Genomic DNA, 24,903 nt, shown 5'->3' on the forward strand with positions numbered 1-24,903 from the left:
CTTCTGGAGATGAAGCAGACAACTGACTTCGACTATATCCTTGATCATACCATTGAAATGGCTCATATGGTTGGGACAGTTTGCTGTAAATAGTCTCAACAAATGCAGATGGCACCAACAAAAGTGTTTCCTGGGAAACAAATGACACCAAGAACATCTTGTGTATGCAGTTATGTGTGAATAATACAGCCAAAAGGACACAATCAGCCAAATATTTTTGCTTATCTTCCTCTTGAGACCTTCTAACTTGCATATGTTTATGTTGCATCTTAATGTGTTTTCCTCGGTTGCTGTGCATTACATTGTCTCGCCCCCTATATGTGTGAGCACTAAAATAGAAAGAATTGACAACTAAAATGTATTTGGCTTGCACACCCATTCTTATCTGAGGTGATCTATTTATATTGCTTTTTTATCTTTCTAAGGAGCTGAAATGCAAGGCATTTAAGATTTAAAAAGGGTTGAAATTTTTTCAAGTGGGGTTTTGTGGAGATGTTATCATTGATTAATATCTTACCTGCTATAGAAATCACTCAAAGCATGATCAGTTTGGAATAACAGGCGTTTTTTACCAAACAGTCCAGCTACAGGACCCAGAATATATTTACGGTTTGAAATGTACAGCTTACACCAGGAGGTTTACGTCAGACTAACCGTTTAAGTCGACTGCACGGTGTGTCAGCGCTGGTAACTGGGAGCAGAGTTTCTCCAACATGATCAAAACGTTACTCTTTGCTCGCTAATGCTGACCTCCTTTGTGGCTTCAACTTCCAGCTTCCGGTCCTGTTTCTAGTTACAATACAGTATAAGTTTATTTGTTTGTCTGTCTGCAAAATATTTCAGGAACCACTGGACAGATTTTGATTTTAAGAAAAAAAGAAAGAAATCTCAGAAACTACCCGTTGGATGTAGATCTTCATGATTAAATTTTGGAGTCAGTTCAACTCAAGATGGCCACCATAGCTAATCAACTTTAGCCTACACAAAAATGATGACAACTCAGTCAGTTCAATAGCTATTGAGCTAAAATTAGGTGTGGTAATGATAATAATAATAATAAAGTATTGTTACTAAAATAATGTGCATATTGCTATAAAATACTAAAATTGAACAGAGCAGTTTTAGCAAAAGAAAACAGGTTAAGAGCTTTAGAAAGTTGGTTAGGATGGAGTTAGCAGCTTTTAAGATATAACACCTGCTTTTGTTAGCTTAAATGCATGTTTTTTCTTCAGTGTTTTAACTCAAGTGTCCAACAGTAAAAGGTGGTGAATTTTCCTTTACCACGAGTTGATTTATAGACTGGTGGAAATCCACAGTGAAATGCTGACAACTGATTATTATTTCCCCCCATCATCATCTGTTAAAGCAGAGTTCCTGCTACGCTTCAGAAGAGCCGACATTGTTAAAGAAAAGGGGAATCTTAAGGTCCCTGTCCTGCTCTTTTCGCCCTACTGTGTAGTGTTTGATGGACAATTTCATATCTTGTACTTTTCCCTGCACTCAGCACAGGTTTTAAAGAGCAGATAGCTTCAGTTTAATGGAGTTCAGAGGAGATGAAGTCTCTCAGCTGTTCTTAGAGTGACCCGGTCTTCTTGTCTTTGCCTTTTTTAGTCCGTCCATCATTTCTTCCATTCACATCTTCTTAACCCTTCCTCACTTTGTTTCCTGTGCCTTCCCATTTCCCTCCAAAACCCCCTTTCTTCTTCTTCTACTCTCGTCAACCCCTCATGTCCACGGTGCCTCTCCTCTTTTTTCTCCCCCCTTCTCCAGTAGAAACTTTTAGAAATTGGAGTTAGGGTGTGTGAACTCTATTCCACCTCGCCTCCAAAATATGCAAAGAAGCACGCAAACACAAAGTTTCACTCGGAAGTTCCACACACACTCATGCATGCCTAGAAAATAATGAGTATTTGTGTTTTACATTTGCAGACAGTTGACAAGCTTCGAGAGCATCTCAACAAGCATCTACCTCGACTGGGGAAGAAGAAGATTGACTCACTGGTTGTCAACTACGTAGCCAAACTGGTTAGTACACTGTGTGTTTATGTGTGTGTGTGCGCGTTGGTCGCAGCTCTAGAAGTTCTATTTATTTAATTTCTCTCTTTACTGGAGGGCTAAGTGGCACAGCAGGGATCCCTCAGTGGAAAAACATCAGTCAGTTTATAGTTAAATGGTTTGATGTTTCACTTTAGAGGGGTGCTGGAAGCCATCAGGGGGACTCTGTTGGTCCTCTTAAACAAACTGAATTCTCTGGGTTTCGGTGCACATCACTGACACCTGTTAGTGAGTACTTTCACAAAACACTGACAGTAAATCACATTATTTAAAAGAAAGTGTCCAGCTGGAAACTCAACTGCCCCCAAAAGCCTAGCCAAAAGTAGCCAGAAGATAGCTAAAGCCAATAGTGCCATCAATGGTGCAGTGCCACCCCTATGCATTTGTCACATCAAGACCAATACTGATTGTATTGTGGCAAACACTCAAAATTCAGTTAGGCTGCAACAGAAAATTCACTATTTTCTCACAATTTTGAGTTGCTACCCATCCTCCAACAGACACAGCCCAGTAAGATACTACCACAGGAAGTAAAGCTACGTCATGTTGGGGACCATGATTAGTTCAATAAGACAGGAATAACTAAAACAACACAAAAAGATAAGGGCAGTTATACATTTTAAACTTTCTTTTCCCATTTTGTCCAGTTTAGTTGTCATTTCGTCCATTTGAACCCTGCAACTAAAACGCAGGAGGTTGGTGAATAAAGATCTGCTTTTCAGAAACTCAGCGAAGAAGGAGGAAGAAGAATCTCCAAGTTATATTCTTTCAAGTTTTAAAGCCTTACTTTTAAAGGTTTTTCTTACTTTAATGGAATGAATACATGAGATGGTGTGTTAATTATTCAGACGTCCTTTGCATAACCAAGTAAAAAGACACCGTCTGTCCCAGTCTCGTGGAGACCGTTGGCTCTGTAGAGGCGGATTTTAGTATTCCTGCGAGGTAAATCCCTCCACAGTTTTGAGGCACTGAAAGCAGACATACAGCATACATCAACACCACGGTATAAATCAGGCCAAGGGTAAGACTGGAATTGAATAGAAAGCAGAATGTGCCCCGTTTTGGGACTTGCAAATGACAAGAAAAAAAATAAAAAAATAAAAAAAATCTTCCCTGCTCTGTATTTTGCTGAAACAGGCTTAGAAGTTTTTACCTTCAGAATCCGACTGAATGTGATGGAAAATAGGTGTGCCTGTAATCGTTTTGGCATTGCCCCGACTTAGACACGCGAGGCGATTATTGGATTTATTCAGCTGAGTGGAACACAGACTTATTTAAAACATACGAGGAGAAGCCCCCGAGGGACACTTTCTTTTAAGTGCAGTCGGCAAACTTACCGCCTGCTTCCACGTCAAGCTGACTCATGCTGTGAAAAGTCTTTCGAAAAGCCCCCCCTCCCATCCCCCCTTACAAATAAAGAACATCTCCTTCTCTTGTTGGTGCTTATTGAGACTAATGGCTGCGTTGACACAGGGGAGAAGTTAGGGACGAAATAGATTACGGCTTTTAAGAGCCAGGAAAGCTTGGCTTGATAAATTACGGCTCCAGTATACATTATTGTCACCGATATTTATTTCCTGCCCCTGTTGCTACAAACAACCGAGGAGCCTTTTACTTTTTAATACGGTGTCAAGGCGAAGAAAAACCTGCTAATTGCCGAACATGAATTACTAAAAGCAGCAGTGCATATTTAACACTAACGCAATGAAATGAAACTGGCTGCAATATTCTTGTTTATGTAAGAGGGAAGTTAGTCTATCCCCAAGGTTACTCCGTTTACTCTCGCTGAGCCGCTCATTAAGACAAATTACAACGTCTAGATTTGATTTATTTTATTTTAGAAAGGCCAAATGAGTCAGTGGTTGTCTAACAACCTTCCTTTTTGTAATTATAATAATAAAGAAAATTGAATTTTTTTGATATTTAAAATCCTGGGTGATCATGCAGCTGTCTGTGTCTGTGTGCGCAAGTGTTCATTTGTCTGTTAGCAAAGTATGTCAAGATCCCCTGAACTAATTTTAATAAAATTCTCAGTAAATAATAATTGGATATACATCTACAACTGATTAACTTTTGGAGTCAGACCAATTAAAGATCACTGCTGCAGCTAATCAACTTTAGCAAGCACAAAAATGGCTACAACTGAGCCAATATTACAGGTATTGAGCTAGAATTTGGTGTGGTAGTAAGTCACCTCCAACTCATATTCCAAGCGCAAACAAAGTGAGCTAGATCTTTGCTTAGAACGTTGACATAAATGCTGAAATATCTCATTATATATAGGATATTGAATCTTTCATTGGATGTATTTTATATGAAACTCAGAAAATAATCTTTGGATATTCAAGTACAGCTGATTAACGTTTGGAGTCAACTCATTTCAAGATGGTCGCCACAGATGATCAACTTCAACAGACAAAAATAGTTATAACTCAGCCAGTTTATTAGCTACTGGGCTAAAATTTGGTGTGGTAGCAGCTGAAAGTCATCTCTGTCACATATGTTGAGTGTTAGCAGATCACACAAGGTCTTTGTGTAACTTTGGTGTGCAAGGAGGTGGGCGATGTGCATTCCTTCTTTACAATATAATATAAATAGATGGTTGTACATTTTGTTTTATCATGTCATGAACATAGATGACAGTATTCAAATATGCAAATTTACCTAAATATATTGGGGAGGAATTTATTATTATTGTTATTATTTTTTCCTTTTGGTTTAGTTTGTTACATAAGTGAAGCTAATTGAGATTTCCACCCTGAGGTCAGATGAGGGTGATGTGGCTGGCATCAGGTGCAGGTTTCCTGCTGGTGTTCAGGATGTGGATGAGCCACATCAGCTTCCTGTTATTGTTCAGGAGACGACCCAAAGCACCAGCCGATGGTGGAAACAAGCAGGTTTCAAATAAGTCAAAGATAATAAAATGATCAGTCAAAAGTGTCGGCGCGTGCATGCCGAAATGTGTTCGCTGGAAATGAAATGCGGAAATTGGGGGAGAAAGAAAAAAGGGAAGTGGAACAACAGATTGTATACGAGTGTTCATTTCCAAGAAAGGATCACAGCAGGAGGAAAAAAAAAAACTGTTCAAATTGCATGTTTTTTCAGGTGTTTCAGTCAAAATGCTTGCGTCGGGCAAAGTTTCCAAGCGACTGATTTTAGCTTCATTTGAATCTAATGGAGCAAAACACTGAGGTGTGTTTGTGTGTGTGTGTGTGTGTGTGTGTGTGTGTGTGTGTGTGTAGCTGGAGCTGATCAGACATATGCTGGAGTCGGTCTGGCTGAAGTACAAACTTGGTCCTCATGTTATGTGCTTGTAAGTAGTCCTTTTTGGTTTTTTGGCTAGTTTAGAATCGTTTCAGTGAATGCTGATAAAATATTTATCCACACCAATCCGCCTGTGTTTATGGGTTTAAATGAGGAAACTGTCCGTGACCTCTGTTCCCATCATGTGCTCGTGTTACATAACCAGCCTCTTGTAATTACTTTGTGCCTTTTCCAGGATGCAGAAGGCCAGCCCAGCTGAGTGGTCTGTGTTTCACTTCATGCTTCGGATCCTGGAGTCCACCCGGGGCCTCTGCCTGCCCCTCCCACCTGGTATCACACAGTTAATTAATTAATTGCACTTTTTTATAAATCCGGTCTGTCTCTGTGTCAACCGGAATAAAAAAATAATATTTAAAAAAAAGTGTTTCCACTGAGCAACAACGGAAACATGCATTAGTAGTTAGCATTAGCAATGTCCTGATACGGCTTAGTCAGACTGTGAATACGTTTGAATTCATTTTACAGTGTTTGCTTCTGTTTGTTACACAATTCTATCATTTTAGTCACTTGTGAATAAAATCTAAATCCTTAACTATGTGAGGAAGGAGACAAAAAAAAAAGACAATGTGACTCTACAAGGCAGTGTAATTATGAGACAGAAGGTGTATAATGTAGCTGGAATGCAAAGTCTGAGTAATGCTTTGGGAAATAAAAAAACAATTACATATGTGACAATAAACAAACATAATAATCATATTGGAAGTTAGCCTCAACTTGGTTTATAAAACAACCTTACTTTGAGTATAAAAGGAGTTTATTTACATTATTAACACATCAAGGGATGAGCTACTATATGAATGAATTATTCCAGTTAACTTTATAGTTAAAAGGTTATTAAACTGACATGGCATTCAGATATTTAAATATTAATTAAGTACTTTGTTAAAACATGGTGGGATAAGAGAAAGGAAGCCAACTATGTGATTAAAGAAACCCCAAATAAAAGAATTAGTGTCATACCTGTAAGTCTGATTGTTACCAACCCCAGAATAATGATTAAAATACATTATTCATGAGACAAACCCTAACAACACAGAAAATAAAAGGAGCAGTCTGACCATTTTGGAGAAAGTCTTCCACTGTTTAGTCCACGTCCTGGGTCCGAGTTAGTTGAGTGTTGAAGGTTGTCCTTAGCACACCCATGGATGGGCGAGGAACCTCCGATGATCACTTAACGAGGACCTGTTGGGAATCAAGGCTGTAACGGAAAGATTAGGTCAGCGTTTGGTCCAGTGTCCTTCACCTGTGTCCAACAGCCCTTTCAAAGAGGACTGTTGGACACAGTGGGGTTTTTTGGGGGGTCGGTACAGATCCTTGGATGGAAGGATCTGAAACTGCAAGAGATAAGAGGATCCATTCGGTTTGGTTGCAGCAAAGGTCAGTTTGGACCTTCACTGACTATCAGGCTGTAGAAAATGAAGAGGGAGAGACGTTTTCCCTCATCCAGATTGGTTAAAAAGACCTGCCTTTTGTTCGAGTTCTAAAGCATTGACCCCAGCATGATGCATCTTAATTTTAAATCAATCCCCTGGTTGTTGTGAATCAATCAAAACATTTCTCTCCATTGTTTCTCTCAAAGTCAGATGAATATTGATGCAGACAGTGCCACACATAATATTCAAAGGTCAGTTTCTGTTGGAGTTAACAGTATAGTTCTTTAACAAAAACTCACACAAAAGAAAAATAAAACTTTATGGTTAACTAGTAAATGTTAGCATGCAGTAGGTTGTGAACATGTGCTAAAAATGCAGTGTCTTCTCCAAAAAAGCTGTGAGTTTCATTTTGCTCTCATCTGTCCGTGTTGTGTCTTTGCCTCTCTCCAGGCTATCACACCCTGTTTGCTGTGTTTGCTGTTCGTTGCCTCCCTCATCACACATTTTTACAGTACATTGACCACGGTTTCCTGCAGCTCACCGAAACCTTTGTGTCTCGTCTCATGAAAGGTACATACACGCACACTCGCTTTTTTAAAAAAAGCTCAAATGTAATCATGTACAGGACTCTGCAAAAAGACTTGAGTCATCCCTCACTTCTTTATAATTTGCTTCAGAGGACTTTCTCGTAATCTCTTAAAGTGGTTTTGAGCAATTGTTGTCCGGGCTTTCTGACGGGCTTTCAAAGTTCTTCTTTGAACTTGGGCTGCGTTTTCTTTCTCTTTCAGTTCGGCACGGGGAACAAACTGTATCTGTCCCTCACACTGCTTATAGTTATCGAAAAAAGAAAAAAAAGTTCATCCTCTTTCAAATGTAGGGTTTTACGCATCAGGACATAATACGTTTTAGGTCTTCCACACAGCTTTTCCATTTTGGCTTTTGTTTAATAGATAAAAACATGGTTCAATTTGTTGTGTTTTTGTACACCTAAGGTTAGATTTGAAGAGTTTTGGAACCTGGTAAAGATCAGATTATTTTAAAACCCTGCAATTGAAATAGGGTGGCCTCCCCCCACCCATGACTACAATGTTCCGTATGTGCAGATGCAACACTTCTTCACCTCTTGTTAGGTCTTACATTCCAATTATGCATTGATGTTTCCTTTTTATCTGAATCCCTGCACTCATTAGGTAAAATAAAGCAGGATGATTTGTGCTCTGCTCCTACCTGCAGACAGAGTTTTCAGGGATTACAGCAATCTACTGCCTTAGCTTGTGAGACTTTTCTTTTACCCGTCTCTGAAGTCTGCAGTGAATTGAAATAAAGGGGTTTGAAACATGCTGCTTCTTCTGAAAATAAGCTGCAAAGGCACATAAATCTGAGAGGCATTGGTAACAACTTGGTGGTCAGCGTATAAGACGATACATTGGACAATAGGTTCAGTTTTGACCTATGATAATTGGAATAATTGAATAGTTTGATGTCTCAAGCTTCTTTAGACTTGGTCTTTATGATCCCATTGTTGTAAAACAAACAGGCATTTATATTTATCACTCCTGTGAATCCTGATGTGTAAATACTGCTGATTCTGTGACAACGTTCTCAGCAAAACAGTCTGGCAAGAGATTGCAAATGATGTAAACTCTGTTTTTTTAAAGTTACAAGCTACAAAGAGAAAGCTCCTCGGATGAGAAGCGAAACGTCTTCAGCTACAGAATAGAAGTCCAGTTGTTTTTGTATTTTAACTTTTTTTTTAATTTACCATGGCCTGGATGACTGAGAATCTACACCAGCATAAGGTACAAAGAAAAACTGGTGACTGTTTTTTACTCAAGGCTGACGAGATTCAGAGCAGGTGTGGGGAGAGCAGAAGGTAAGAGGTAAACGAACAAACAAACCAGGAACGAAGAGCGGAGGAAACAACAAATACACAAAACAATGAAGCAAATGTAAAAACTTCAAAGACTATGACAAATTTCAAAATCTAAAGCATAGCTGAAGCTAATTGATGAAATTTAACATTTGATCATTTCAACACTGACTCAATCTTTAAGATTTGTCCAGTTATTTTTTTACATTTTGCTACCAAATCGTATTCTTTGAGATAACTAGAAAAGTACATGAAAAATAAAAATATCTAGCCGCCAAGGTAGCTAGATACTTTTAGTCCATCATATGTTTGCATTACTCTTTATGCATTTTAAATAAACTCATGTACCTCACTGAGCTGCAAGTGTTCATAACTATTTGGAAACATTTGTGAAAAAAAATGCAAATTTTCACTTGGAATCACACAGAATTTGTACTTATGACATGTTTGCATACGTAAGCACATGCAAATGATTTGCAACATTTTTATAAAAGAGCCAAAAAACTTGGTTACATAGTTCATCAAATCCTCCCAAAGTTGTCTTAAGGTAGTATCTTTCTGAGCTGCAAAGGTTGGCAACAAGTCTCCAGTTTCATATCTTCAGTCTCCAAATCTAGTTGCTTGAATTTTGAACATGTGTAAAAACTTTGTGCCCAAAATTTTCTCTCAAAATAGTCAGGGCAACTCAAACCCTTGTTGATTTTGTTGCGAGTGTCTCCAATCTCTCTCAAGAACGCAAGAGTTAGAATTTGGCACCTGCGCGGAGGCTCTCCTCTGGCAGAAAACATGCTCAGGTCTGAAAACCACGCTGATGAAAAATAACTATTAAAAAAAAGAAAATGTCCCAAATCAAATGTCAAAAGTGTACTTCAGAAAATTAGATCATAAACGTGGGACGGCTGCCAAGGTGGGCACAAAGCGAGCCAAAGTGAGTACAATGTGGGTTCAGGGCCTTGGATGCAGTTTTTACTAGCTGTACACAAAAATTAGCAGTAATTTTCCAATCCTGGGTAAACTACCAATCATTTAAAATTTGCGCTTCTTGTGGTTTCATTTCTTTATAGTGCATTTTTTTTCCTAAATAATCTGGAGATCTTTCTAAATCCTTCAGGTTTCTCTAAGGCATCCGATACTGTTTCACCTGAAGGCTTTTTAAATCTTTATATGGTGATGCAATATTCTTTAGCCGCAAAGAGTCCACCTGGTATTTTTATAGAAATTCTAATCTTTGGCATTCAATTTGTAACACTTGACTCTGATTTTAAAGATCTGAAAATGTAATAAATCTGTGAAAGGGTGCCCACTCTTCCTTGCTACGGATTTGATTTTTAATATTTAGTATTATTTGTCTGACTACATTAGCTTTGTGTTTCCACATTGAGTCAAAGAGGGCAAAGTGTAGGCTTGTTCATGGCAGAATTACTTGATGTCAACATTTAACAGCTCAAATGTTCCTTATTGCCTCACCAAGCTAATGTGGCAACATTTTCTTGTTCGGTTTCATCCGAATTTTTAATATGTCATCTATTAATATATTTTGTGAGTCCACAACCATCTGGTTGGCTGATTTGTGTCACACCTTCTGCAGATTACCTTTTAAAACTGCCCAAAGAGCCACAAAACCCAAGCAGGAACTGTGATGAACAGATGAGCACATGAGAACAGCTCTTAAATGGAGGCCCAAAGTGCTTGTTATGAAATAAATTTTAGAAAATTTATATAAGTTCATTACCAGTCAGTATGGAGTAGCATGTACTGTTTTAACTTTGTGAGCATGCCTTTGTGGACTGACTGGACAGGTTTTCCCACTGAGGATCTGTACCTTAACTTGTGTACGTGACCTTTCTTGATATAAACACCAACCCTGCTGGGACCAGAAGTTCTTGTGGGAACTAAAGCATGATCCAAATGAGGCAAAAATGTCATTACTGCTGTCCTGATTAGGTTTGAGGATGGAGTGTTTAGGCGGGTTAAAGTCAAGCATGGATTGATTACAGCTGAAGCTTGGAGTGGTAATGATGTGAAGCAGGTTTATCTTTAGACAGCGCTGTTAGTTCGTTGGCTTGCACCGAACATCCCATATTTAGGAAACTCTTAACATTTTAGAACTCTACAGAGCCTTGCAAACATCTAAACAAGAGAAGACTTTTTAAATTAAATGCCTCACACGGAGTTCGTCTACCATGGAGTTGGTTCTCAAATCTTTGACAGATGTTTAAATTTGTCTCCATTTGTCTGCGGACAGATCCCCCCCCCCCCGAACACAGTGGTGTTGCAACTGTAGAAGATGCACACATGAACCCATAAATGGTCAGAGTTGAGCTCAAATTCAGGACTGAGTCCTTGAGTTGTTCATGACATCATAATCAAGAATCCATCAATAAGTTCCTTCCTCTGAGATTTAAAGTGATTTCCTGAAGTCCTTTTAAATTAACAGGCGACTATAAAGAGTGCTTCACCTGTAATGTTTTCTGAAACCTTCCGGTTATTCATTGTTTTGCCTTTCTATGATGTTTTTTACCCCTTTTTGAGACCAAATGGCCTTTCGAGGCGGGGACTTGCTGATTGGAGATTCATTGCAGGTGGAGAACTCCTAATGGTGGACTTTTTCTTTAAAAAGGCTTGAAGATTGTTTGAACCTGTTTGATTCTCTGAGGAAGGCACATATGCAGAAACACGTTGGACTTATTGTTTACTGGTCTAGAGGACTGTTATGAAAAAAAAAAAAATCCAAGCATTTTACCATATGGAGAGTGCTTTGGAGTCTTTTGACATTCAGATTGGGTGATGTGGTTTTAATAAATGGTCGTATAAAGCATTGCATTCAACTGGTTTCAAAATTAAAATCGGGAGAAATTAATATCTCAAGATTCTTAATGTCAAATGTTCCGTGCATCACTTCTTCCCAGAGATTAATTAAAGAACCGTTCATGTGTACCTGATGCACCTGATGGGTGCAGGCTTCTAATAAATTCCCCATGTACTATTTTTTTTTTCCCCACAACCTTTTAAAGCAAAATATAGTCCTATCTTTATCTGAAAAGGTGAAACGTTTCAGTCAAAAGTGCAGCGACGATGTGTGAAGTTGTTAATTGATCCTCTCAAGCAGGTTTTGTCTCCATAGAAGTAATAAGGAGCATGTTTCCTGTCTTTGTGTTTTAGATTTGGACAACAGCGAGGCCAATGAGAGGCTGAAGTTCAGCATACTTAAGAGGCTTCCTCAGGTACAGCTGTCTGTGTGGTCAATAAAGGGAGGTTTTATGAAAAAATGATCGGCTTGGATTAGTTTTAATGGGGTTTGGGGAATGGAAATCTCAAGAAATTTTACTAACTTGTGACGAGTACCATTCAGAGGTCTGAATTGTAAAGTTATGGTTTTAGTTGATTTAATCGTACAATAGAAGCCACAAAAAGTGGTTAAGATTTAATAATCATATTCAAATAAATGTGAAATACATTCAAACACATGAAACAAATGAGTAAAAATTATATGAATATCTCTACAGACAAACATGATATCATTGAGTAAATATGCTCTAAACTATTGTGATTTGTAACTTTAATATATAAATTAATTTGACAGAATATTAAAAAGATTAAATAAAGTGTAATAAATTTATAAAAAAATTTTGATTATCTAAACTACAAAATTTACCAATGATGCCAATGGATTTGAATATTTTGCTGCACACAAAATAAATATGATTCTTCAAATTTTTACTTTCACAAACCAAGATTCTAAGAAAACTCATAGATGAGACCAGGGGAGATGAATTATTTCCAGCAGCAGTAAATGGTTCCCATTTGCTGGGCGGAAAAAAAAAAGCTGTGGCCATTGTAGTGTGTTCTGTTAGTCAGAAGGAAATTTCCATCTTTTCTCATGCGGTTCTCTTCCCCAAAACTTCGCACTTCGCTCCAATTATGAGTTTGAAGTTATTTTGGGTCTCATTTCCCTGAAGCCCCCCTCAGGCTCATCACAGAACACTTGTGTAACCAGCTGGTGTGTGTGTGAGTGTGTGTGCTCGCAGAGGACAGGTTGGTGGAGATGGGACCATATGAGTGTTTATGTTCTTATGTAACTTCTATGTGTTCATGTGTGGATAAATATGTAGCGGTGTATTATTGAGTGTGTTGTGTTTCCGTTTGGTTTCCTGACCATCACAATTTTACTGGGGGAGATTTAACAGGTTCAACACACACATAAACACACACACACTCCAGGGGAGTTATAAGACAGGAGATAAACGATCTGGACCTTGACTAAACTTGCCAAAGTCTTTAATAATAAATTAAAGACCTGGAATTCCATGAAAGAATGCACATCGCCTAACGTCTTGCAGGCTAAAGTTTTAAACAAAGATCTTGTGTGGAATTTAAAAGATCAAAGTTTGTGATGGGAAAGCCTTACAGCTACTACCACACCCAATATTAGCTCGATATCTGTAAAATTGACTGATTTAGAGCCGTTTTTTCCCCCTAAATAACTGTAGTATATTACCTACTCCAGTCACAAATTCTTCCTTAACTTTTCTTGTGGCAATAAAAAAAGATAACCAGATCAAAGGTTTTCATTCAGGTGATGAGGTGAATAAAAATATCTTAAACTCGTTACTTCACCTCTGAGAGTCGCTACTTTTGATGTGAATCAGTAACTTTCTATCAACTGTTTTTTTTTTTTATTTTCGGAGCAGACTGGATTAAAAAAGCTGGATTGTATCTTCCTGTCACTCACACCTGAAGTGTCTGTTTGCTTCAGTGTGATTTATTACTGTGGTTTGCGTTTCACAGCTCTGGTACCCCTCATTAGCAGTCTGCTCTTCAGAAACGCTTTTGCTTTCCAGTTGGTACAAAAGAAAAGGACAGCTGTTCACAGCCACCAGGGAATCAGATTTTTTTTGTTGTTTTTTTGTTTGTTTTCTTTTGAAAACAGGAGCTACATGCCTAAAATTTAAACTATATTTTGCCTCTGTGTGTGTGTGTGTGTGTGTGTAGCCTATGGAAAAGAGGATTTGCCACATGTGGGATCATCCTGTCAGTTCAGGTTCAATCTCCAGAGATTACGTCAAAAAACTGCTGGAGAAACACAGCAAAAATAAGGTACTTTATCTTTAAGGTGACTTGTCTCAGGAGCTGCTACAGATATGTCTTAATGTGTCTCCTTGTCCTCAGGGAAGTCCATTCACTGAGAAAGACAAGCCCGACTTCAGGCCTGAGTTTCTTCCTCTTACCTACTTGGCAAAAATACTCTCTGATATTGAAGCACAAGGTAAAGTGTGTGTGTGTGCGTGAATGTATATGTCCTGCTTGGTCCAGATATAACGGCCTGTAGAGGATTTATGTGCAAGTTTGGCTAAAAAAGAAGTAAAAACTGCTATCTCTGAGGAGCAGGAAGAGTAGAAAGATGAAGTGTGTAATGCTATGTCCTCTCATTTTTCCTTTTCCTCGCGCCGAACAGCTCTGAACCCGTTCGAGGAGCAGGGGAACGTGGACGCCAGGTTTGTGGAGGAGACGGCTCTGATGCAAACACTGATCCGGCTGGGCTTTGAGGCAAAATGAAGGATGTGGAAAGAAAACGGACCGCCGAAGGACGAGGGGTGGGATGGATGGATGGAGAAACTGCTCGAGGGAGGGAAAAGTTGCCTCTGACTGGGCCTTGAAGGCGCATAACGGATGGACGTTCAGGGGCGAAAGATGAGAGGCAGATTGCTCATAAACAAGTTCTCACTGTTTGACAAATTAGGGTGGGACCGAAGGCGGAGATGGATGGAACCGTGGGCAGAATCCACCTGCACGAGAGGCAGAGCATCACCTTATTAAACACCACACACAAATGTGTGAACAGGAACCAAAAATTATAACAACTTCAGCTGGAGGAAAATTTATACTGAAAGCCATTTACCGCAGGCAGCTATTTATGTAAAGAACTTCTCTCTAGCAGCAACAATTCTTCCCTCAAGCTCTTTCTTCCATACAATTAATGAACATCGACATCAAACATTGTTAACGGTATTTATAAATCAAACATGTTTTTTCTTCCCCTCCTTCCTGTAATGCCGCTGCATCCCATCAGCTTGATTACGTGCTGACAAAAGCTTTGCAGACGGCGCGACTCGATATGGTCCGCTGTGCATTAAATCCGATTTTTGACACTGATTTGCACAGAGGCTTTGCAGCTGAATGCATAAACACACAGACTGATCTTCGCATGTGCAGAGTTTGTGTAAAATAACCGAATCTGAATTATAAAAGCCACAGGAAGTAATTATAGTTTATCAAACCACCCATCTTGATTTGGGTGAGTATTTCTAACCATCCAGTATGAAACTGTAGATGCTTTTTATGTCTCACCTCATGTTGTGATTGCTCAATGTTTATCAAAAAAAACATTTTAAATTATTGTTTACACCAAAAGATGCTGGGTAAAATGGAATGTAAATAAAGATTTTTTTTTCTTTTCTATCTCAACACTTTTAAAACTGAGAAGAGGTGTTGTTAACTATTTAAAGGGACAGTTTGGAGTTTTCAAAGTGGGGTTCCCTGGAGTTAGCAGCAGTCAGTATCTTACCTGTATAGACGGCCCTCACTCATCTCAGTTTGGAGTATCAAAATAAGCAGTTCTGGACAAAGAGTCAATCTAACAGCAAGTGCCACTGCGGCCAAAGGTAAAGAGGATTTCTGATGTTTTCAAACGACTAAAAATGTCATAGAGGTTCATAAAACACTGTTTAATAAACCTTTACCTAACCTTTGCTGTCATGTTAGAGCCAGAAATGCGAGGTCATTTGTGGTGAAGAACATGTTGGTCTGTGGTTTATGATGTCAAACTTGTGTTTTACAGATCAACAACAACAAACAGTCCTAGCACACTGGAATTATAAAAACAAACTGAAAGGGCTTAGATGGGTTCCAGATGCCTGCAAGGAATCTGACGAATTGTTGTGTAAATTTTTCAAATGTCTTTAAAATTCCAGCGACAAGTGAAGCCTTGCGACACGAGTAAATGCTGTTTGCAATTTGTTGCAAACAAGTGAAATATTATAGGCAATTATACTTTTTTTCTCTCATTATTCAAAATCAAAGTATTATCTCAAAGGGCAGGGACTGTTGGTGACAACTTGCAATTGACATTTGCGAGGGAATTTCCAAAATGGTTTTTATGTTTGCGGGGGGTGGGGGGTGGGGGTTCTTGATTTCCTTGCGTGAGTCACAGAGCTTGCCTTTGTGTCCCTGAAATTTTTAGCTTGTTGATTTGTATGTAAACTCCTGGCAAATTTTTTGCCCAGTTGTTACTGTGAATTTATGCAAACGTGTCATTCAGTTTAAATCCTGGTGAAAATTTTGGGTGTTTTCTCCCAACTTGCCCCCAACAGTCGCAGCCCAGTGAGATGCTTCTTTGATATGACTCTGAGCACTGTTTACTACAGGTAAGATACAGACTCCTGAAAAAAACAACACCACAGAACACCATGTCAAAAAATGTGAACTCTACCTTAAAGATGTGCGTCACGTTTTTTGAATAATTCCCTTTTAGCTGCCTTAGAGCCTTGAGACAAAGTGAGAAACAACCTCAGCCTTCAGTGAAGTAGTAAATGGCATGAAAGTCTCTAAAAGCTGTCAGATTCTTGTGACATACCCGGTGGAGAGCCACTGAACTCAGAAAGTAATCTGTCACCACACAAACAGAGTCAGATTTAACAAAGAATACACTCTGTGTAGTTTGTCTATGCTTGCATTATATTCCCAACATTTAAATGATTTTTTGTTGTTGTTTAGAGTAAACAAATGGCTCATTCTCTCCCTGACTGCCTCCCCCACACACTGTTATGCAGTCAGTGTTATGTGGCAAGCTAACAGCGAGGGGCCAAGTTAATCTGACAGCTTTCAGCATGACTCTGCAATGGATGATCACACACGCACGTCGTATCACAGGGTTACCTCTTCAGAAGTTGACTCACGCAGCGAGCAGCTCCAGCCAGGTCTCACTTGGTGCACGCTGGTCGTTCCACAACTGGTTTTGGACTTTTTGTTTTTGATCTACAGCATTTCTTTTACCCACTTATTGAATATGTTTAGCAAAGTTTGCTGTATCCTCATTATTTTCAGTTGTTTTACAATTTTTTTTTATTTTTTTAGTCACCTATTCCTGCACTATTTTTGTGTTCAAGAAATTCTCCCCGGCAGACTCCCCGGCATTTTTTTTTTAGAAGCTTCAAAGGGAATCGACTTTGTTTTTGGTCACAAGTAACCAACTCTGAACTCTCCAGTCAATTTACAGCCCCTCTTTCATCCCGTTTTTTACTTTGACTCTCCTCTGCTGCTTTCCTCTCGCTGCTATCCGCTTCATTTAAATTCTCCTTTCTCTTTGTCATTCTCTATGCTCCTTCAGTGCTCGAGCTTCTTTCTCCAGATTTATCATTTCAGGCATAATGCAGGCGTCCCTATTTTTGCACAAAGCTTAAACCCATTGCAATTTATTCAAAGATTACAACCGTGAAGGGCGAAAACAACAACAAGGCTGAAAAATGTGTAGGAATATTCAAGGCTTCCCTGAGAAATGAGTTTGTTTTCGAAAGAAAGTAAGTCCAAACAGTTGTGATATGTTGCTGGGCACTGAAATTAATACACACCCATACTGGTGAACATTATGTAACACATTTCCCCCTGAATCCATCATCTTCTCTGTCATTTACGGTACTTAGTGGTACTGGAAGCTGAGTGTAAACACTGCCAGTAAATTGATATAAAAAAACAGAAACAAGTATGACCAGATGCAGCTCAAATGACTAAACAACAGTGGTTTCCTAAACTGTGACGATTCAAAAGTCAAGAGGAGGAAGCAGAAGTAGTTAGAATTTTAGAAGGTAGGAATGCAATACGTCCTTTAAATTCTCCTTTTTGCAATCTTAGTAATTCCTTAAGTACATTTTTAATGGATATATTTGATAATGAAAAAGGAAAAGTCTTTTAGCTGTACATCTTTTGCAGTAATCTGCATATGTGTGATGTTTATCACGTCTCAAAGGGTTTGAGTGTCGGTTTGCGAATGTGTCTCATGTTGGCCCCTGGTTGGGACGGTTTAAATGGGGCTAGAGCGCCGTAGGGTTTGGGCAGAGGAAGAGAGTCGTTCTGGGGGATGTACGCGTTGGGGCGGGCTTCAGCAGTGGTGTACTCTCCATTTGGCATCTGGTTCCATTCATATTCCTCAGCAAGCTGCACACACACACACACACCAGAAGGGGTTTTTAATATTTAATCTAAGATTGCATGACCTTGAATGAAATACTTGAATTTTAACTTTCCCTAAACTTAATCAAGTAAATGGAATAATCAACAATGCAATTAATTTTTTATAAGAGCTAAAGACAAACACAAGGGCACGGGCAAACCCAGCGTATGAGCTGAAAATAAAGCTGGGTCGAAGTGGAAATAACAGTGATGCTGTGTCGAGTGCTGAATGCTGGATACTTTAAGGTAAAGAGCCAAAGAAGTCGTCTGACATCTTGGCCTAAAACACGAGGCTTCAGATAGTTTCTCGCAAATAACATTATAAATAGTCAAACTGTTTGGAAAAAGGCAAGTGCTGTCAATTAACACTTGTGAGATGGTTGCTAGTGTCTGTTGGCAGCCAATTAGCACTACCAGTGGGCACCAGGTGGTACCAGGTGGTAAATCAAACTTTATCAGATCCCAGACATGAGCAATAATCTTCAATGGTCTTCTTTGCTCCAAATTGAGATCAAATCATTTAGCAGCATCTACGCCAACTTGTTTAGGAGCTGTCATCACTGACTGGCATCACACCTAAAACTTGTCCGTAGCTGCAAAATTTGGATGATCAGAGGTGAGAACTAATCATCTTCTATTAACAATGGGACACAAAACAACTGAAGACAGACAAACAACTACATAAAGAGAAATAAATTACTACAAAGAGGAAAGAAGACAAGGTCAAAGAGACAGGATAGAGACAACACAGACTTAAGAAAATACAATGTATTAAAACAAAGATAAAATGAGACTTGAGTGACTTTAAAAAGATGTAGATTGGTCATAGAACTAACTAAAGACTACAGCAAGATGAACTAAAATGGTTACAAAAGAAGACAATAGAAAAACAATATATAGTGACAATTTGAGACAGAAACACAAAAACTGGAATAAAGAAGAAAAATAGCTAAAACTGGGAGTGTTTTCATCCACCGGACTGAAAGGCTAGCATACATAAATACCTGTGAAGACAATGTTTAACAGAGACTAGTTTGGAGCTCAGAAACCACAAGTTAGATGAGCTTTTGCTTTTAAGCCTCAAAGAACTGCAGCCTGCAGGGATTCAGTGCTCATGAACAATTAGAGCGGTTATACAATGACTTCAAAACGCAGTGAACCCTGTTGGGTAAATCCTCAAACCTGAAATTTCTGCATTTAAATCTCTACACAGATTTAACATGTTAAGATCTGAGCCAAAGCTGAAACCAATTCTTCTATGGGTGACTCACAAGCAACTAAACTGGTCTGATCCCAGCATTTGTATATAAATTGTGCTGAAGAAATGCAAGCACAAATAACTCACTTCAGTTAGGGTACATTTTAGCTGTGCAAGGAAATGTTTTTTTTTCTTTTTTCCTGCTTTGATAAGGTCGATAAAATGGTCTACAGAACACAGACAGTGGAGAGCAGGATTGATTTGAACCCAACCTGGGTGATGGATCAGGGTGTAATCACTGTTCCTCCTGTCGAGGAAAGGAAATCCAGTTCAACTGTGTACATTTCCTCGTGACACTCTTTGACCTCCACCCCACAGCGACACGCAAATAAACTGTGGCTAAACTCACTGAGGCTTGAAAAAGATGCAGTTTTCTCATGGACAGTGTATCTGCTGGCATACGATCTGAGGAGTGCGCAAAAAAAGGACAAATGGCTATTAAAATAAAACTGGAACGGGCAATAAACAGACAGGAATAAACACTATTTGGAGTATCGGCAGTAATCCGACGTAAATCAGTGAAGGGTTCCTCCTATTTTTTCACTTATAATTTGGTTTTGTGCTTGCAAAGTATTTTTATTGTCATGAACCAGTACCTGGAAGTGGGAAACGAATGTAAGAACATGTATTTTAGTGCATCACCAATTAACCAGGTAACAGCAGGACTGGTTTAATACTCATTTGATCCCTGTATATAAAACTACTTCTTTGATTTTCTAATTCCTATTTGCTTCATTTTGTGTAGCAAATAGTTCCTGACTTCCTGGCTCAAGATTCCCCACCTCTACATTCTGTTTACTGCTACACTCCTTTTCTTTGTCGGGCTATCTGTGTTCTTCTGTTGTTGTTTGTTTACCCTCTGCCTCTCCTCTTTGTTCTTCTGTCTCCTCTTCTTGTCCTGAAGCATCCTCCTCCACTCTTCCTCTATCTCAGGGAAAGGCGGCAGGCCCTGTTCCAGCCGCCGCTGGCACCTGTCCATCTGCAAATACAAAAAGCAGCGCAAAGAAACCATTCACTTTGTATTCCTTTCACTCAGTCCACGCTGCACTCTCAAGGCTCGACTCAGATTTGACTACACCCCCCCAAAAAAAACAGATGGCTGCGCGAGTGGAAGGATGTTGGCAAAGTAATGCATCTCCGTTTTTCTATCTCTGGTTTACGAGGCGCGCTGCAGGCATACATCAGCCGCGGGGATTCTGCAGGTTATTAACACAAATCTCTTGAAATATTTAGAGGGCATGTGAGGAGTTCAGAAATTTTTACTTAGTTTTTTTTTTTATGGAGAAAGAAAGCAGAAGGAGACTGTGGTCAGATTTTTGACAAATGTTGGCTTTTTTCTTCTTTTAAAACTCAAAAGCTTTAACGCCTCATAATCCTAATTCATCTCTTATTTGTACAATAAACGGGATACTACACCATGATTGTAGCTTTTCTTCTTTTTAACAAAGTTTCACTACGATCGTAACATCATTAGGTACGTTTAATGCAACATAACGCTGCTCAGATTGTTGTCCTGCGATTAAAACAGCACATTATAGCTTATAGTGACCAGACTGGGTCCAATCAGCTCTAAAACAACCAGAACAAACATTAAACTGAAGAGAAACTTACCATGCTGAGTTTTGGTATTCCATTCTGATTAATTAAAAAAAAATATTTGAGAATGATTAAAGGAAAGGTTTAAAACTTTTGACAGAAGACAAAAACATAAAAAAATAACTGGAGCTTTAAAATATACTCCTAAAGCTAGCTGTTTATCTTTAATCAGCTCGTAGCTGAGCACACTTTTATTTGTTGTTTTAGCTTTAAGACATGTGCTCTGCTCTTGTGTGGGATCTTATCTATTCAGTAGGAGGTCCTTTATTGAGGCTCAGGACAGATTGTGTTCAGACTACTAAATATATGTAGATAAAAGGGGTCCAGACGACCTCTGAAGGTGGTCTGAGTGAACAAGCTGTGAATGCCCTTTGAGGCCATTCAGACCTGACTTTAGTCCCAACTGAATGCAGGCCAGTTCTGAGGATCTACTGAAGAACCAGGTGTGAACAGAACCTAATATGAAAATCAACTAAAACAATTTTAGAAAATTTCAAACACAAACTAAATTGCTAAATAGCTTGACTTAGCTTAACACATCCTAGGATTCAATTTAGAACAATAACAATGCCAAATTTCAACATAAATAGTATTAATATTCTCATGTTAGAAAAGTCACAGCCAGCTCATGCACTTTAACCAACTCAGGATTGAAGTTTAGAATCTTTTAGCTTCATTATTTTGTTTGGAAACGACATGATTCGAATGTTCTCACCTGTTGTATTAATCTTTTTTCCTCCAGTAAACAGGTAGGTCCTTGTAAGGACCAGTAGGTATCAAAACCACTTCAGTTGTGGCTCAAATGCTAACAACAGAACTCCCCATGGTTGCTATGGTTACAGAGTTCACCGAGATAACTGTTAGCCTGACCTCTGTCTTTTCTCTGCAGACTGAGTTATGAATAAATGGATAAAGGGGAAATCAAATCAAAAATATTTTTTTATATTTGATTATCAGCTCACATATAACACAGACATTATTTACAGATTCTCCAGAAATAAATTGACTGCTTGCTGCAGCGATGCCTGAGCGCTCAGCACAGTTGCTAAATATTAATTCAGATTCTCCGATGCTCCCACTTACTGTGCTCTCACCACCCAGTTCTCTGCTCTGACTGAAAGTCTCGTTTTTTCACTGGTAGTGTTTAAATTTTATAAACCCCTTGAAGCTTCAAGTCTAAATGTGTTTTACTGTGCAAATAAGCCGCATAAACAGGTCTGAAGTGAAGAACAAGACACTTCGAAGACTCTGTTTGCTTTCTTCGATTGTGGTTAGTGGAGGGTAACAGGAATAATGAGCGAGACAGTGGGAGACTGTGGGGTGAATGTGCAAACGAAGGAAACCGTGGACCTGTGAATGACACTGTGGTGAACTCGGGGTGAACGGGGAGAATGACTGTGATCCTGTCTCACCTGAAGCTCCTTCTGTTTGATCTGCTGCTGCTGAGACAAAGCAGCCGCTTGCTTTACGGAGAGCTCGGCAGAAACGGCCATCATGCGGCGGTTGGTGTCGAATATGTTGGTGCGTGCCTCGTTTAACTGGGGGGATAGGAAACACAAACGCGTGCACAGATTAGGCTCTACGTGCACTTAGATACAGACTTGAAATACAAGTCGTAAAGTATTTATCCGTTATACTTTTATTTGTGCTAGCTTTTGTTACAAACAACTGTAGCTGAGTGCATTATTTATGCACTTTCTCTGGACTTGTTGTAGATATTTGTTCTACAATAGGAATCTTACCTGGAGCAGAAACTGCTCATAGCATGATCATTTTGGCACAAGTTCTAGGATCAAGACTTACTTACTTTTCCTTCAGATTTTCCTTTAATGTTTACACCTCTTTACTTTTCCATCAGAAAGTTGCCCTGCCTGGTCACGCCTCACAAATTTAATTTTGGACCATTACTGGGAATGGACCACTTCATTGTAAGTTGCCATAGTCTTCTATGTAAATAACCATTTAATGAAATAGTGATGACTGTGTTTTTTTGTGATCAGAGTTGTTTTAAGAAAGAAATCTATTTTGGAACTGCTCAGACTAGCCATTAGCTTGCCTCTATTGGCAAAAAGTCTGCGTGTTATTTCAAACTTATAACAGATTTCTACTACAGGTGAGATATTGACTATTGATAACAACTCAACAGAACACTTTAACAATTCTAAACTATTCATTTAATGTCAAACTTGAGACTTCAAAGTATCTGTCAGTAGGAGATGTTACAAGGACCAAGTCCAGCTTTTAACTTTGCTTTTGATGAGTTAGTAGGTGGAAGATAACCACAGACAACAAAAGAGGAGAGAAAGTGTAATAGTGAAACAACTCCCAAGTGTCTAATCTGTATGCTCCTCGCATGCAACCCTCACCCACTTCAAATGATGTCAGTGTGTTTGTGAGAGAGACAGAAACATAAAAAACTAGACTTTAAATTAAAATGTAATAAATGTTTCTGAATCTGGGCGTGAAGTCGACAGCGAGGCAACGCGCTCTCATCTGATCTGTGCAGAGATGAGCGAAGCCTCGTGCTCTACCTTCTTTGCCAGCGTTAGACTGTCCTGCCTGCAGTTCTCCACCTGCTCCCCGAGCGGCTTCGACAGCCGGGTCACCTGCTCCACCAGGAGTTCTTTTTCCAGCGACTGCCTCTCGCGCTCGGCTAGATTCACCTCCAGCTGCACAAACACAAGGACAAACTGGCTGTGGACTTGCACTCAGACTTTTAAATTCATGTGATGACGTTGCCGTTTTTCCACGTACCTGCTTCATTTTCTTGATGAGCTCTGCAGCTGACGGGTCTTCGCCTTTTAGCTGCTTGTATGCAACTGTTCGGTTCAGACTTTCCAGGGTCTTGTCTTCGGCTTCTGACAGCTGTAAAAAGCAGAAAGCTAAAAAAATCAGACATAAATATCTGTAAATATCATATATATCATAAATATCTACTCATATTATTTAGATATATTAATTTTAAGTGTCTATAGAGACCAACAGAAGCAAAAAAAGACACCAGAAAATGTCACTGACATCTAGCAGGAAAATATTTTATGTGTAAGACATAATTTCACAAAATGAATAAATAATCTCAAAGTACACTGTAAGAGCAAGAATCTAGAGTTAGTGTCTGAGTTTTGTCCTCCGGGTATTTGTGATACTTATTACAAAAAACCCCAAAAAACCTTCCTAACTAAATGTAGTGCCTAGATTGGAGCTGCTTCCCACTAGGTGACAAGTCACTGGGAAAGTGTGATAAGAGAGAGCAAAATTTAAAAAAAGCTATGAGGATCCCTCAAGGGGAGGGTTTTTTTTTTGGTTTCCTGACATCCCTTAAGACAGCAGAAACAGAAAAGGAAGCAAGGATATACGAGAAAGCACAAAAAAAAAGAATCAGAAGACCGAAGAGAGGCACAAAAGCGAGCAGTAAAAAGGGCAGAGTTGGCGTCGAGCTTTCAGGGCTTATCCCCAAACTGCTGCAGTCACAGACAGGAAGTTCTGACATGATTAACTGTAAAAATGAATAACAAGGAACAAACTATCAAACCATCATGTAAAGATGGCTACACTTTTTTTTTTGTTTTCCAAGTGTCACTTTTCAAGATCACATCACAGACTAATTAACCCAAACAGCTGTGAGTTTTCACTGCATGATAAAACTAGTCCAGGTTTAATTTTCTATGAATAATCCACAAAAGAAGTCTGTCTAATGAAATGCAAATTATTCTCTCTCAAAACTTCCAGAGGCACATCAAGATTTTTCAACAACTTTATTAAGAAAGTAGACTTTTGGTGCTAATAGGTCACTTGCTCTTGATTTATATTCACAGTGAAACTTGCAATTTAATGTGTCTAAAATAGGTAAGAATGTTTTGTCATACACTTCCACAGCAGAACCAGAAATCTTTGTGTAAGAGGAGAGGCTACAGGTTGTATGTTGGTGCTATTTCATTTATTTCAGGTGCTATAATCTTGTTTTCTGTTTTCAGGATGACCTTATAGCACCAGCCAAAAGACAACATATGAGAAGTAGCCTTTTGGCTAACTCTGGAGAATTTTCTGTTTTGTGTTTCAAAGTGCAGTGTCTTTTTTTTTTCAAATAAACCAATAAACTAAACAAGAGGAAAACAAACAGACACAGGAAGAATTGGCAGCAAAAAGAATGCTCTAATGTTATAAAAATGTTCTAGTATGACCCAGTGGAGCCATCTGTTAAA

The 24,903-nt window shown here is 39.0% G+C and overlaps 2 protein-coding genes across 2 annotated transcripts in view; one reads left to right on the plus strand and one right to left on the minus strand.

Annotated features, from left to right (window-relative positions):
• The window catches only part of LOC108235122 (gamma-secretase activating protein), a 33,082-nt gene extending 18,000 nt beyond the window's left edge, over positions 1–15,082 (plus strand). The window contains exons 26-33 of the mRNA XM_017414920.3: positions 1,930–2,025; positions 5,298–5,368; positions 5,555–5,649; positions 7,203–7,322; positions 11,785–11,846; positions 13,615–13,719; positions 13,792–13,888; positions 14,078–15,082. Coding sequence (XP_017270409.1) covers positions 1,930–2,025; positions 5,298–5,368; positions 5,555–5,649; positions 7,203–7,322; positions 11,785–11,846; positions 13,615–13,719; positions 13,792–13,888; positions 14,078–14,178 — 747 coding nt within the window. The 3' untranslated portion in view covers positions 14,179–15,082. The remainder of the gene's footprint in view (positions 1–1,929; positions 2,026–5,297; positions 5,369–5,554; positions 5,650–7,202; positions 7,323–11,784; positions 11,847–13,614; positions 13,720–13,791; positions 13,889–14,077) is intronic.
• A 1,485-nt stretch (positions 15,083–16,567) lies between these two features.
• Positions 16,568–24,903, minus strand: part of ccdc146 (coiled-coil domain containing 146) — a 50,729-nt gene continuing 42,393 nt past the window's right edge. Inside the window, exons 18-22 of the mRNA XM_025005675.2 lie at positions 23,456–23,566; positions 23,233–23,370; positions 22,114–22,239; positions 19,962–20,084; positions 16,568–17,832 (exon numbers count right to left, since the gene is read on the minus strand). Coding sequence (XP_024861443.1) covers positions 17,632–17,832; positions 19,962–20,084; positions 22,114–22,239; positions 23,233–23,370; positions 23,456–23,566 — 699 coding nt within the window. The 3' untranslated portion in view covers positions 16,568–17,631. The remainder of the gene's footprint in view (positions 17,833–19,961; positions 20,085–22,113; positions 22,240–23,232; positions 23,371–23,455; positions 23,567–24,903) is intronic.

Source organism: Kryptolebias marmoratus, linkage group LG18 (genome assembly GCF_001649575.2).
Source record: "Kryptolebias marmoratus isolate JLee-2015 linkage group LG18, ASM164957v2, whole genome shotgun sequence".
In the NCBI taxonomy this organism is placed as follows: domain Eukaryota; kingdom Metazoa; phylum Chordata; class Actinopteri; order Cyprinodontiformes; family Rivulidae; genus Kryptolebias; species Kryptolebias marmoratus.